General features: G+C 49.7%; 1 protein-coding gene across 1 annotated transcript in view; it reads right to left on the bottom strand.

Moving 5' to 3' along the window:
• Nucleotides 1-4,149: 4,149 nt before the first annotated feature.
• Nucleotides 4,150-12,123, bottom strand: part of XKR6 (XK related 6) — a 261,280-nt gene continuing 253,306 nt past the window's right edge. Inside the window, exon 3 of the mRNA XM_070480659.1 lies at nucleotides 4,150-5,356. Within this exon, the coding sequence (XP_070336760.1) occupies nucleotides 4,392-5,356 (965 nt within the window). The 3' untranslated portion in view covers nucleotides 4,150-4,391. The remainder of the gene's footprint in view (nucleotides 5,357-12,123) is intronic.

Genomic DNA, 12,123 nt, shown 5'->3' with positions numbered 1-12,123 from the left:
AGAGTCTCGGTGGGTGCATACAGGGCGTCTATGCCCATTTAGAGGGCTGGACAAGATCAGCGTCAAAAACCTCTTCTTCGGCCCCTGCGACTCTGTGAGAGGGGGAGAAAGGAGAGGGAGAATGGAGAGAATGATGTCATTCGGTGCTTTTTAAGAACCCATAGGTTTTCCTCTCCAAGAATTTAAGGCTGCTATTGGGACAGGGTCTGATGCCTCCAGCAGGACAGGCCATTTGGCTGGTGGAATCACCCTCAGGACTACAGACCAGACAGGTATTTGTATTCTTTCAAACCTCCCTGAGACTCAAAGGGGTGTGGCTATTGAGGGGATGGGGTAGGTCCCTGGGTGTCTTAGGTGATTTTGTGCCCGGGGAGTGGAGTGGAGGAGTTGTGGAGAGATGGAGAAGCCCCTGAGCTATCAGGAAGCGTTGTCTCTCCTGTCCAAAGAGGGACGGGACCTGTCGGCAGCGTCGGCCACCAAGAGAGAGGGAGTCTGACCCCCACAGCGCCCCCAGTTCCCAGCCTGTTTAGACAAGGCTGACCCTGCCAAGCAAGGAGAACTTTCTGAAGACAGAGTGGAAGAGCATGTTGGAGAAATGAGAAACTCTGGGGCTGGGTAAGGTCAGTGGGGGATCATCCAATGAATTTAAATCCTCTTAGTTCTCATTTACCTGTAACATGAGCTCAGAGGACACCGCCTCGACGCTGCGGGGACCAAGGTTTCCTTTCTTGAAGGGGCCCAAGAAGAGGCAGACCTACCGAGCAAGGGAGAAACAGCTTGCAGAAATGATGCTAACAAAATCAACCCGATGTTAGAGATGCCACCATGTCTCTGAGAAGGAAAAGAAGGACTAGATTGTCAACGGGGGAGCTGTGGGCAGCTTTGACGGGGGTGCAATGAGGAAAGAGAGAGTCTCCGAGTTTATTCTTTAGCTCCTGGTACAGTGTGCTTATCTTCTACCAGACCTAAATATTGAGCCTTGTTAATTAGCTTTCATTAGGAGTTCCTGGGCAAAAAGTGAGCCCAGGGATTTTTTTTAAAAAAAAATCATAAAGCGTCCCCTCAGGGAGCAGCCAGGGCACCATGGCTTGCTGCCTCAGTGCCCGTAATGGTTTGTCAGGGGTCAGCTTGATTAACTGGGGTGGGATTCCTGGAGGTGGGCTGAGGCCCTCGCTTCTCATGGGAGTGACAAGACACCTGAACACTCTCTTCATGTTTCCCTGGCTCCCACGATCTTTACTTCTTTCTTGAGTTCCTTTCCCTGTCTCTTTGCAAAACCGGAGTTCTCTGCCAGTGCTCACAGATGCATGTCTTCACCCTTAGGAAAGGCCATGGCACAACTGAAGGCGTGGACAATAACGGCAGGAAGCAGGGCGCCCTCCTGTCTGAGTCCTACGGAGCCCAGTCCAACCCCCATGGAAAGAAAGGCTTCCTGAAACATCCTGTGGTCTTCTCCTCTGTTCCCAGTGGCTAAGGCGCCCCAAGGGCCCTCCCTGAGTCACCCCAACTTTGGGTGCTCCAGGTCAACGGACATCAGCCGTTTTCTCAGTTGCATGAAACACACACGCATGCACACACACACCCCACACACAAGTGCGTACACACCAGATGTGTTTTAGTAAAACAGAGGTGGCAAATCAAAGTCTGTGACTGCCGCGAAATGAAAAAAAGAAAGGAACTAAAGCTAAGAACGGATGAACAAGCCGAAGTGGCCGAGGTCCCAGAGGGATGCACCAGGGACAGCGTCAAGGACCGCTCTGGTGGCGGACACCCGAAGCGCTGAGGCAGACGAGAGCTGGGACCCCAGCAAGCAGGGAGGATGCGGAGAGCCCCCTCAAATGGCCTCACCTCCTCTGGCCTCTGCAGAGTAAGCAGTGAGCTAAGCCCTTGGTAGGGAAGCAGAATAGAAAAGAAAAGCACCTCTGACCAGACTGGAACTCCCAATTTGCCGCCGAGGGGCCTGGGCCCTTGGCGGGCGGGGACTGGCCAGCAGGGTCCTCCCGGGGCCTGGTGTGCTGTGCGCGGAGTGCTTCCTGGGCCTGGACACGCCCTCCTGCCCCTCCTCGGCCCTCCTGCCCGCGCCAGGGGCCCACAGGGGACACTTCGGCAAGGGACGGGGCAGGACGGCACTGCAAACCTAGTCATCATCAAGGAAATCAGAGAGGATCCGGTTTTACAACCCAACTGACGTTTAAAACTTGTGGGTTTTTTTCCCGTTTTGTTTTTTACAGATTTAGATAAACAATGAAGGGAGGGAGGAGAAGCCTCTTTGAATAATATATTTTTTTAAAAAAAATCCACAAACATAAAAAAAAAAGGTCCTCAGTTTTTTAACTTCTCTTAAGAGTAGCTCAATGTGAGGCCTTGCACCCTAAACAGTTATATCTGGAATTGAGAAAAAAATCACAGCTACACACAACAAAGACTAACAGTAATTTTACTTAAAAATATTGTGTGTATATATAGAGAGACTTGTGTATATATATATGTATATATATATATATATATATATCTTTTTTGTGGAGATTTTTTTCCTTTTGTGATTTTTTTCTTTTCCTTTTTTTGTTTTTGTTTTTTTGTGCCCAAGTAGAGAGATGATGGGATTGAAACGATGCCCTAAAACAAAATATTCCATACAGGAGCAATACTTTGAAAAATAACGTTTAAAAAATGGTTTGAACATACTTGCAACACCTTGAGAAATTCAACTTGGTACAATGAGAAAATAAATAATTGAATCAAACCTTCACCCGAATGACACGCCTTCTAAGACCCAGAGTATGCTGCTGGCGTGTCTTGCCATCAGACCGCAACTCAGGATCAAGCACCATCCCCTCCCCAGCTTCCCAGCCCCTTACACTTGACCTTAGCCATACCCAGAATCTGCCGTATATCGCTTTTTCTACATTTCTGGCAAGACCTTGCAGCAGACACACACACACACAAACACACGTAAACACACACATGCACACACACACGTGCGTGTGTGTGCATTATGGGCACACACAGACACACACATACACATGCAACACACACAGAATTCCCCACTCAACCCAGATGCACCAAGTGAGCTGAATGACTTTCAGCCAACCACAATGGTGAAAGACAGAAGCACCAAACAGTCTTTGAAATGGGTAGGTTATTACAATTTGATTTTTTTTTTATGTTCTAATTTTCCTCTTTGTGTTAACTATTTTTAAAAAGCACAAATGAAAAAATGAATTCTTTCCAGATCAATTTAAGGCTTCCCACCAAATGGAAACAGAAGAGGCCTTACCCAATATCACATGTGATAAATGTATACCTTTCACGGCCTTAAAATGACAGAACAGATCATTTTTGCCAGTCACTGAGTAAGTATTGTGCCTTTAAATTGATGTCGTTCTTTTTGCTACTATGCTGAGTTTTATTATTACTGATTCTCTTTGATGACGTATATGGAAATCTCCTTTAATTTGCTTTAGAATTTCCTATTCTTATCGAATTATTAGGGTGGCTTTTGTTTTATTTTGTTTTTTTTCTGTTTTGCTTTTCACCAGGAAACAGATGTGATTCTTACTAGGTGAACACTGAAATGGCACCTAGTTGGCCTTCAAGGAGCTCTGCCAACCATCTGAGTTTCAAATGGCCTTTTGGCTCCTAGAAGGGGCTGAGAAGTTGGGGGCAGGGACAGGAGGAGAGGAAGAGAAAGCAAAAAGAGGGAGGGGTTTCAATGCTTTTGCTTTTGGTCAATTTGTTTTCTTCAATACAAATAATCAGATAGGAAGAATGATTGCTTTGAGTTTTACCCATTGGTTGGTTTTTTTTGTTTCGTTTCTAGATTGGTTTCATTTGATTGTTTAATTTTCCCTCTCTCGGTGCAAAAAACCACCAGAGAGTTTTGCATGAGGAAACGTAACAGTACTTAATGAAACTCAGCACCTAAGGGCATAAGGCAGTTGAAGGTTTTGTTTGTTTGTTTGTTTTGTTTTGTTTTGTTCTTTCAATCAGCACCAATCCCGGAAATGATCTACACTTGGTGTAAGGTATAAAACTTTGTTTTTTTTTTTCTTTTGGAGTGGAGACAACTGCTCCTTCTCCACCCTATAAACCATAGTGTGGGATTTTTTTTTCAATACTGTTACTTATGTGTAAAAAACAAAAGAAAGGTTCTCTTTTTGTTTTTACTTACAAAACATAGAGAATATCTTTGTATACATACAGCGACTGGAAAGAAAGCTTATCTGAAGGGGTTGTGACTTATTATTTTCTTTTTTTTTTGGAGCATTGGTGGTGGTGTGGTGGTGGTGTGGTGGTTCTGTGTTTGGGGGAAGGGAGGGTTATATTTCTTGCAGGCGGCTTTACCGCAAACCAAACTTCAGGTCCCCTTCTCAACGTGGGTCAGGATGCTCTCAGAGCGAAGACTCATACTGTAGCAGCTCATAAAGGAGCGGTCCATCCCGATACCGGATGCCCACCGCGGTGGGTGTGACATACTGCAGAATATTAATAGTCCTTCTCAACCTCCTGTCTACAAAATGAGCATCCCAAGCTGGGTATCTCTTTCTTGGCATGTCAATCTTAATGAGGGGCCCTTCTGGGAGGTAAGGACGCCCCGTCGGGGTAGGGGGCCCCATGGGTCTCACTTGGAACACGGGCAAGCAAGTGTCAGCCGTGAGATCCTCCTGTTGTTCCGTTACGGCTCTGGTAGGCGTGACCTGGGTCCCCCGGTACCCAGGGGTCTGAGGCGCCATGGGCTCAACATCGGGGGGCAAAGGGATGCCCCAGAGCAGCTCGGCACAACAGGAGCTGGCCAAGATCTTAATTCGCGGCCCCATGGGATGCAGCACACCATAATATAAGAGCATCAGTGCGATCCCAGCCACGAAGCTAATAAAGACACAACACAGTGCTGGCACCGCATAGTAGTCAGTGGTCTCTGGGTTTCTGTAAAAATACCAAAGGAACGTCAAGGCAGCATTCTCGGTCAAGACTATCGTGTAATAGGCAAACATTCGGTATCGAGTCCGCCCTTCCTTGACGTTAAACCAGCAGAAAATGTACACAATCCCTACCACCATGTTGAAGAGGATCTCCTCCCACTTGGACATGCAGAAGTCTGTTCCGCCATGGATGATCCAGAAGGCCATGGCGCACCAGTGGACCACCACGAAGATCCCGAAGTAGAGCTGGAAGATGGAAGCAAAGAGGGCAAAAGAGATAACTCTGGATGAGATGGTGAAGAGGCGCCAGAAGAGGTGGATGAGGGCCCCTCTGTAGCTCATGCTCTTCTTGTCGTCCCTGGAGTCCCGCAGCAGCTTGTGATAGGAGGCTAGCACCCAAGCCAGGGACATCAGGGAAGTCACAGAGGAGACACCTGCCGGAAAGACACAAACCCACACCGTCAAAACCGGGGCCGTCCACTGCCGGGCCCTGCAGGGCTGCCGGGCCAGGGAGACGCCCCCACACACATGCGCACACACGCTGCCATCTGATGGAGGAGGGGGAAGAAAAAGCACCAGGAGCCAAGCCCGGAGGCCGCGGCTGCCCCCTAAGCTGACGGCTCTTGTGAAATCGTGTCAATAACCCAGTCCAGAACCTCTGGAGATCCACAGCTGCAGGCGGAGGCTGACGTGCTTTGCCAAGGGGCTGGGGAGCCTGGACCACCTGGCTGGCTCATCACTTCTGCTGCGGGTGGGATCGCATGTGTTTCCATTGTAAGAAATCACAGGCTCACCGTGGGGTCCATGTCCTTGTCACTAGCAGGCTGTGTTCTCAGAGGAGCCAGCGGAGGGGATTATGGGGTGTGAAGACCAAGAGCTTACCCTCTGCCCCAAGCTGCACAACTCTCCTCCTCTCAGAAGGTCCTCGAGTCACCCTCTGCCTTCTCATAAGCTCATCCAACGCCCCAAGGAGCCCTCAAAAGGCTCTTCTCCCATTTAAGATCTTCTCATCCACTCCCTGGGCTTCCCTGGTGGCTTTGCGGTAAAGAATCTGCTTGCCGATGCAGGAGACTTGAGTTCGATTCCTGGCTTAGGAAGATTCCCTGGAGGAGGGCATGGCTACCCACTCCAGTATTCTTGCCTGGGAAATCCCAGAGGAGCCTGGGATTGTCCTCCTGGACAGAGGAGCCTGGTGGGCTACAGTCTATGGGGTTGCAAAGAGTTGGTCACAACTGAGCAACTAAACAACAGCTACACGTCCATGCTCTAAGGCCACTCTGATCAAGGACCAGGAAAGCCTGTGTTTCTTGGGCTGCTTCCTCACTCACTCTCGACCTCCCCATGATGCTTGCTGCCTTCTCCCACCAACCGCTGCCCACGGCTCCTTAAAGCCGTGACTGGTGAAGCCCGGTCCCTCTCTGAAGCCCGGTCCCTCTCTGAAGCCCGGTCCCTCGGTGCCTCCGTCCAGCAATGGGAGGGAGCAGGGTAACTCGGGTTTTGAGGATTCTTTGCCCCTCCCTAGCATGGTGAGCTCTCGAAGGCCTCTGCATGTTCTTCCCTCCAAGTTTCCTCAACAAGCAGGTGAGCATGTCTGATCCCAAGTGATACTTGAATCCCTACAGAGCAGTTTTATTTAGGACGCTGCCTATCTGATATTTGTAACTCAGTCAAACTGAACACACTAAACAGTGACCAGAGTCTCTCCAAATCCACCCACCAGCAGGCAATCATTAGTCAGACGTCGTCATGACTCCCCTCTGTGCAAGACTCCCCATCACGCCTCTGCTCTTCAAGCATCATCTCTACTCAGGCTACCCAGCGCTGCTTTTGTTTTCCCTCTCTCCCTAAATTCCAGAACTAAATGCAGCTCAATTCAGCTGGAGTCCTGGATACTGCCCCAAGGGCCACATCTCCTAACCAAATCCCCCTCCCTCGCCCCAGAGCACGATTTCCCTCTGGCTTCTTCCAGGCTGACAGCAAAGTCACCTGGTCATTTTCTCTCTTCAGCTCCAAGGTCAGATCCAGAAGCCCTATTCTTAAGACTAAAGAAGCGGGCCCAGAACTTCAGCCTTCTGCTTGTTCTTCCCTCAGCCCCTGTTCACCCCTCCACTCCTCTCCCAACCTCAGTGAAGGATCAAAGTCCTCTGTCGCTTTACCCTCCCACCCACCCCACGCCCTACCCTGCACTGGTTCTTCCTCTCCCATCCCCCTCATCCCCTCTTTTCCAACATTTCAAGAAGCTGTGCTGGTTTGCAGCTTGCAGAACATCAGAGCCTGATAACAAAAACCATCTTGGTGGTGGAAGCAGAGAAAAAGCCTAAAAGGTTAACTATTACAATGAGTACGCACTGCTTTTCTGATCATAACAACCAATGTGGAAAATAAACAGAAGCAATGATCCCCACTTCTCCATCGAAGCCAATCTTGAAAATGCCTGACAATGCTGCTATCACTTTTCTGGAAAGTTCTGAACACAGTACTCATGTGTGTCCTGTTTTGCCTGTTGTCACGCAGGACATTTCCACCAGCTGCTCCTGAGGCCACGTGGGCTCTCTGACCATGTCACAGTGGTCACGCTAACCTGTGAGCCTCCTGCATGCCTGTTCTTTGGGAGTTGGGGCTGGGAGGGGGATGGGTCCCCTTGAGAGTCACGTGACTTGGGCTGTTGGTTTCTGGAGGGTAAGGAACATGCCAGGCTTATTACCAGACACCGGAGCATCCTCAGAAAGCTTCTTGGTGACGTCACCTCACTTCCGGTGAGCACTATCACTTTTTCTTGATGCTAAAAGTGATATACCTTGGACGTACTTCCACCCTCAGTGATCAAAGGGGAGTTCTAGAGCAGCTACATGGGAAGAAGGCTTGATTTTTCTATCCCTTTTAATAAAGCAAAATGTATCACTTCCCCTGTCCACAGAAAAGCAGGAGTCAGGAGCTCATGAAGTCAGAAAAAGCGGTTTAGCTTTTGCTGAAGCGTGGTCCAATGCGATCTCTGAATGCGCTCTTGAACAAACTTGCGGTGCAGAAGCGGGATGGGCCCTCAGCTGTCACAGTCCTGATTTCGTTGTTTGGTGTGTTGTGTTGGTAGCCCCGTCCATGCCACATACTAGCAACAGGAATTCAAACGTCCGCTGGCTGCATGTGGTGAAGCCACATCAATCCTCCGTCATCAGTGTCGCTTCTGGGTCACCTTCGCCACTTCCAGATCTGTCCTTCAGGTGGCTTCAGGGTATTACAGAAACTCACCTCTGAGCCAACTCGGTCCATGGTCAGTGATTCTGGAAGTCCTCTCTAGGATGTGGCATGGGTGTTCCCCAAATGTCATAAGACATCACTGCTGAATTACAAGGAGAGGTTCGGGAGACAGTCACGTGGAGGACGGAGCGCTAGCACTCGGCCGGGGGTCTGCGGGTCTGCTGATGTCCGGCCCACATCTTACCTCTCTGCCTCGTCCATTTCCAGCCTGGTGAAGCTGTAGCTCACTAAACAGTATATCCTCAGCGGCTACACACACCACTCACTTCAACCCACTCACCCAACAGGAAACAGGCATCCTCGTGAAAAAACACGCCCTGTGAGTCACTGAGCCGGAATCTTACTGAGAACACTGTGATGTTGGTACTCGCAACGGGCTGTGTCTCCGTCTCCTCCCTCCCCCCACATTCTTAGGTGGAAGTCCTAACCCCCAGGATTTTAGTGTGTGACTGTATCCCGAGACAGGGCCTTCAAAGGGGCACTGACTTTAACACGAGGTCATGAGGGCGGGCCTGGATCCAACATGACCTTATGAGAACAGACCATTTGGGCCCATGGAGATGCCAGGGGTGCGCTCATACAGAAGAAAGGCCGCCTGAGGACACGGAAAGAAAATGGCTATTCCTATCAAGAAGCAGAGTCGAGATTTAAACTCAGACTCTTTGGCCTTAAGAGTAGCCACTGCACTGAGACACCCTTCAGATTTGGTCTTAGAAGGGGCTGGGCACCCTGGGAGTGAGGGATCTAAGCCTTTCTTGGAGAGTGGACAGGAAGTATAGCACCCACGGGTATCTGAGAGAGGCCCCTGATAAAGGAGCTGAAAACCAAATCCAAGTTCTCCTCTACCTTCCTCAGGAAAGGAACATGCAAGCCACAAAGAAAGAGGCAACCACCAGAATTAGCTGAGATCACTCTCCTCCTGTTAAGTGACCACTCTTCAGAGGCCTGACTTTCCTCCTGTTAAGTGATCACTCTTCAAAGGCCTGATTCTCACTCTTCAAAGGCCTGATTCTCACTCTTCAAAGGCCTGATTCTCACTCTTCAAAGGCCCGATTCTCACTCTTCAAAGGCCCGATTCTCACTCTTCAAAGGCCTGACTCTCACTCTTCAAAGGCCTGACTCTCACTCTTCAAAGACCTGGCTCCCCTCCTGTTAAGTGATCATTTTTCAAAGGCCTGAATCCCCTCCTGTTAAGTGATCACTCTTCAAAGACCTGGCTCCCCTCCTGTTAAGTGATCATTCTTCAAAGGCCTGACTCTCCTCTGGTTAAGTGATCACTCTTCAAGGCCTGACTCCCGTCCTGTCAAGTGATCAATCTTCAAGGCCTGACTCCCCTCCTGTTAAGTGATCACTCTTCAAGGCCTGAATCCCCTCCTGTTAAGTGATCCCTCTTCAAAGGCCTGACTCCCCTCCTGTTAAGTGATCACTCTTCAAAGGCCTGAATCCCCTCCTGTCAAGTGATCCCTCTTCAAAGGCCTGACTCCCCTCTTGTCAAGTGATCACTCTTCAAGGCCTGATTCCCCTCCTGTTAAGTGATCACTCTTCAAAGGCCTAAATCCCCTCCTGTTAAGTGATCCCTCTTCAAAGGCCTGACTCCCCTCCTGTTAAGTGATCACTCTTCAAGGCCTGACTCCCCTCCTGTCAAGTGATCACTCTTCAAAGGCCTGAATCCCCTCCTGTTAAGTGATCACTCTTCAAAGGCCTGAATCCCCTCCTGTTAAGTGATCACTCTTCAAAGGTCTGAATCCCCTCCTGTCAAGTGATCACTCTTCAAGGCCTGACTCCCCTCCTGTCAAGTGATCACTCTTCAAGGCCTGACTCCCCTCCTGTCAAGTGATCACTCTTCAAAGGCCTGAATCCCCTCCTGTTAAGTGATCACTCTTCAAAGGTCTGAATCCCCTCCTGTCAAGTGATCACTCTTCAAGGCCTGACTCCCCTCCTGTTAAGTGATCACTCTTCAAAGGCCTGAATCCCCTCCTGTTAAGTGATCACTCTTCAAAGGTCTGAATCCCCTCCTGTCAAGTGATCACTCTTCAAGGCCTGACTCCCCTCCTGTCAAGTGATCACTCTTCAAGGCCTGACTCCCCTCCTGTCAAGTGATCACTCTTCAAAGGCCTGAATCCCCTCCTGTTAAGTGATCACTCTTCAAAGGTCTGAATCCCCTCCTGTCAAGTGATCACTCTTCAAGGCCTGAATCCCCTCCTGTTAAGTGATCACTCTTCAAAGGCCTGACTCCCCTCCTGTTAAGTGATCACTCTTCAAAGGCCTGAATCCCCTCCTGTCAAGTGATCCCTCTTCAAAGGCCTGACTCCCCTCTTGTCAAGTGATCACTCTTCAAGGCCTGATTCCCCTCCTGTTAAGTGATCACTCTTCAAAGGCCTAAATCCCCTCCTGTTAAGTGATCCCTCTTCAAAGGCCTGACTCCCCTCCTGTTAAGTGATCACTCTTCAAGGCCTGACTCCCCTCCTGTCAAGTGATCACTCTTCAAAGGCCTGAATCCCCTCCTGTTAAGTGATCACTCTTCAAAGGCCTGAATCCCCTCCTGTTAAGTGATCACTCTTCAAAGGTCTGAATCCCCTCCTGTCAAGTGATCACTCTTCAAGGCCTGACTCCCCTCCTGTCAAGTGATCACTCTTCAAGGCCTGACTCCCCTCCTGTCAAGTGATCACTCTTCAAAGGCCTGAATCCCCTCCTGTTAAGTGATCTCTCTTCAAAGGCCTGAATCCCCTCCTGTTAAGTGATCTCTCTTCAAAGGTCTGAATCCCCTCCTGTTAAGTGATCACTCTTCAAAGGCCTGAATCCCCTCCTGTTAAGTGATCACTCTTCAAGGCCTGACTCCCCTCCTGTCAAGTGATCACTCTTCAAGGCCTGACTCCCCTCCTGTCAAGTGATCACTCTTCAAAGGCCTGAATCCCCTCCTGTTAAGTGATCACTCTTCAAAGGTCTGAATCCCCTCCTGTTAAGTGATCACTCTTCAAAGGTCTGAATCCCCTCCTGTCAAGTGATCACTCTTCAAGGCCTGACTCCCCTCCTGTCAAGTGATCACTCTTCAAGGCCTGACTCCCCTCCTGTCAAGTGATCACTCTTCAAAGGCCTGAATCCCCTCCTGTCAAGTGATCTCTCTTCAAAGGCCTGAATCCCCTCCTGTTAAGTGATCTCTCTTCAAAGGCCTGACTCCCCTCCTGTTAAGTGATCACTCTTCAAAGGCCTGAATCCCCTCCTGTTAAGTGATCACTCTTCAAGGCCTGACTCCCCTCCTGTCAAGTGATCACTCTTCAAAGGCCTGAATCCCCTCCTGTTAAGTGATCACTCTTCAAAGGCCTGAATCCCCTCCTGTTAAGTGATCACTCTTCAAAGGTCTGAATCCCCTCCTGTCAAGTGATCACTCTTCAAGGCCTGACTCCCCTCCTGTCAAGTGATCACTCTTCAAGGCCTGACTCCCCTCCTGTCAAGTGATCACTCTTCAAAGGCCTGAATCCCCTCCTGTTAAGTGATCTCTCTTCAAAGGCCTGAATCCCCTCCTGTTAAGTGATCTCTCTTCAAAGGCCTGAATCCCCTCCTGTTAAGTGATCACTCTTCAAAGGCCTGAATCCCCTCCTGTTAAGTGATCACTCTTCAAGGCCTGACTCCCCTCCTGTCAAGTGATCACTCTTCAAAGGCCTGAATCCCCTCCTGTTAAGTGATCACTCTTCAAAGGCCTGACTCCCCTCCTGTTAAGTGATCACTCTTCAAGGCCTGACTCCCCTCCTGTTAAGTGATCACTCTTCAAGGCCTGGCTCATTACAGAGGGAAGGGGTGCAGGGCTTTCCCTCCGCAGAGGCTCACTTGGCAAGTTTCTGTCTGGCCCAAGGTCAACCCCAAAGTCAACACCGAGGTCAACCCCAAAGTCAACATACGACCCTGGCCGAGACCCAAGCCCACACTGTGCTCAGCCTGTGTGTGTTTA

The sequence above is a fragment of the Odocoileus virginianus genome, chromosome 18, assembly GCF_023699985.2.
Source record: "Odocoileus virginianus isolate 20LAN1187 ecotype Illinois chromosome 18, Ovbor_1.2, whole genome shotgun sequence".
Taxonomy (NCBI): Eukaryota; Metazoa; Chordata; class Mammalia; order Artiodactyla; family Cervidae; genus Odocoileus; species Odocoileus virginianus.
Note: the sequence above shows the minus strand (reverse complement) of the source record. Positions and strands in the feature narration are given on the sequence as shown.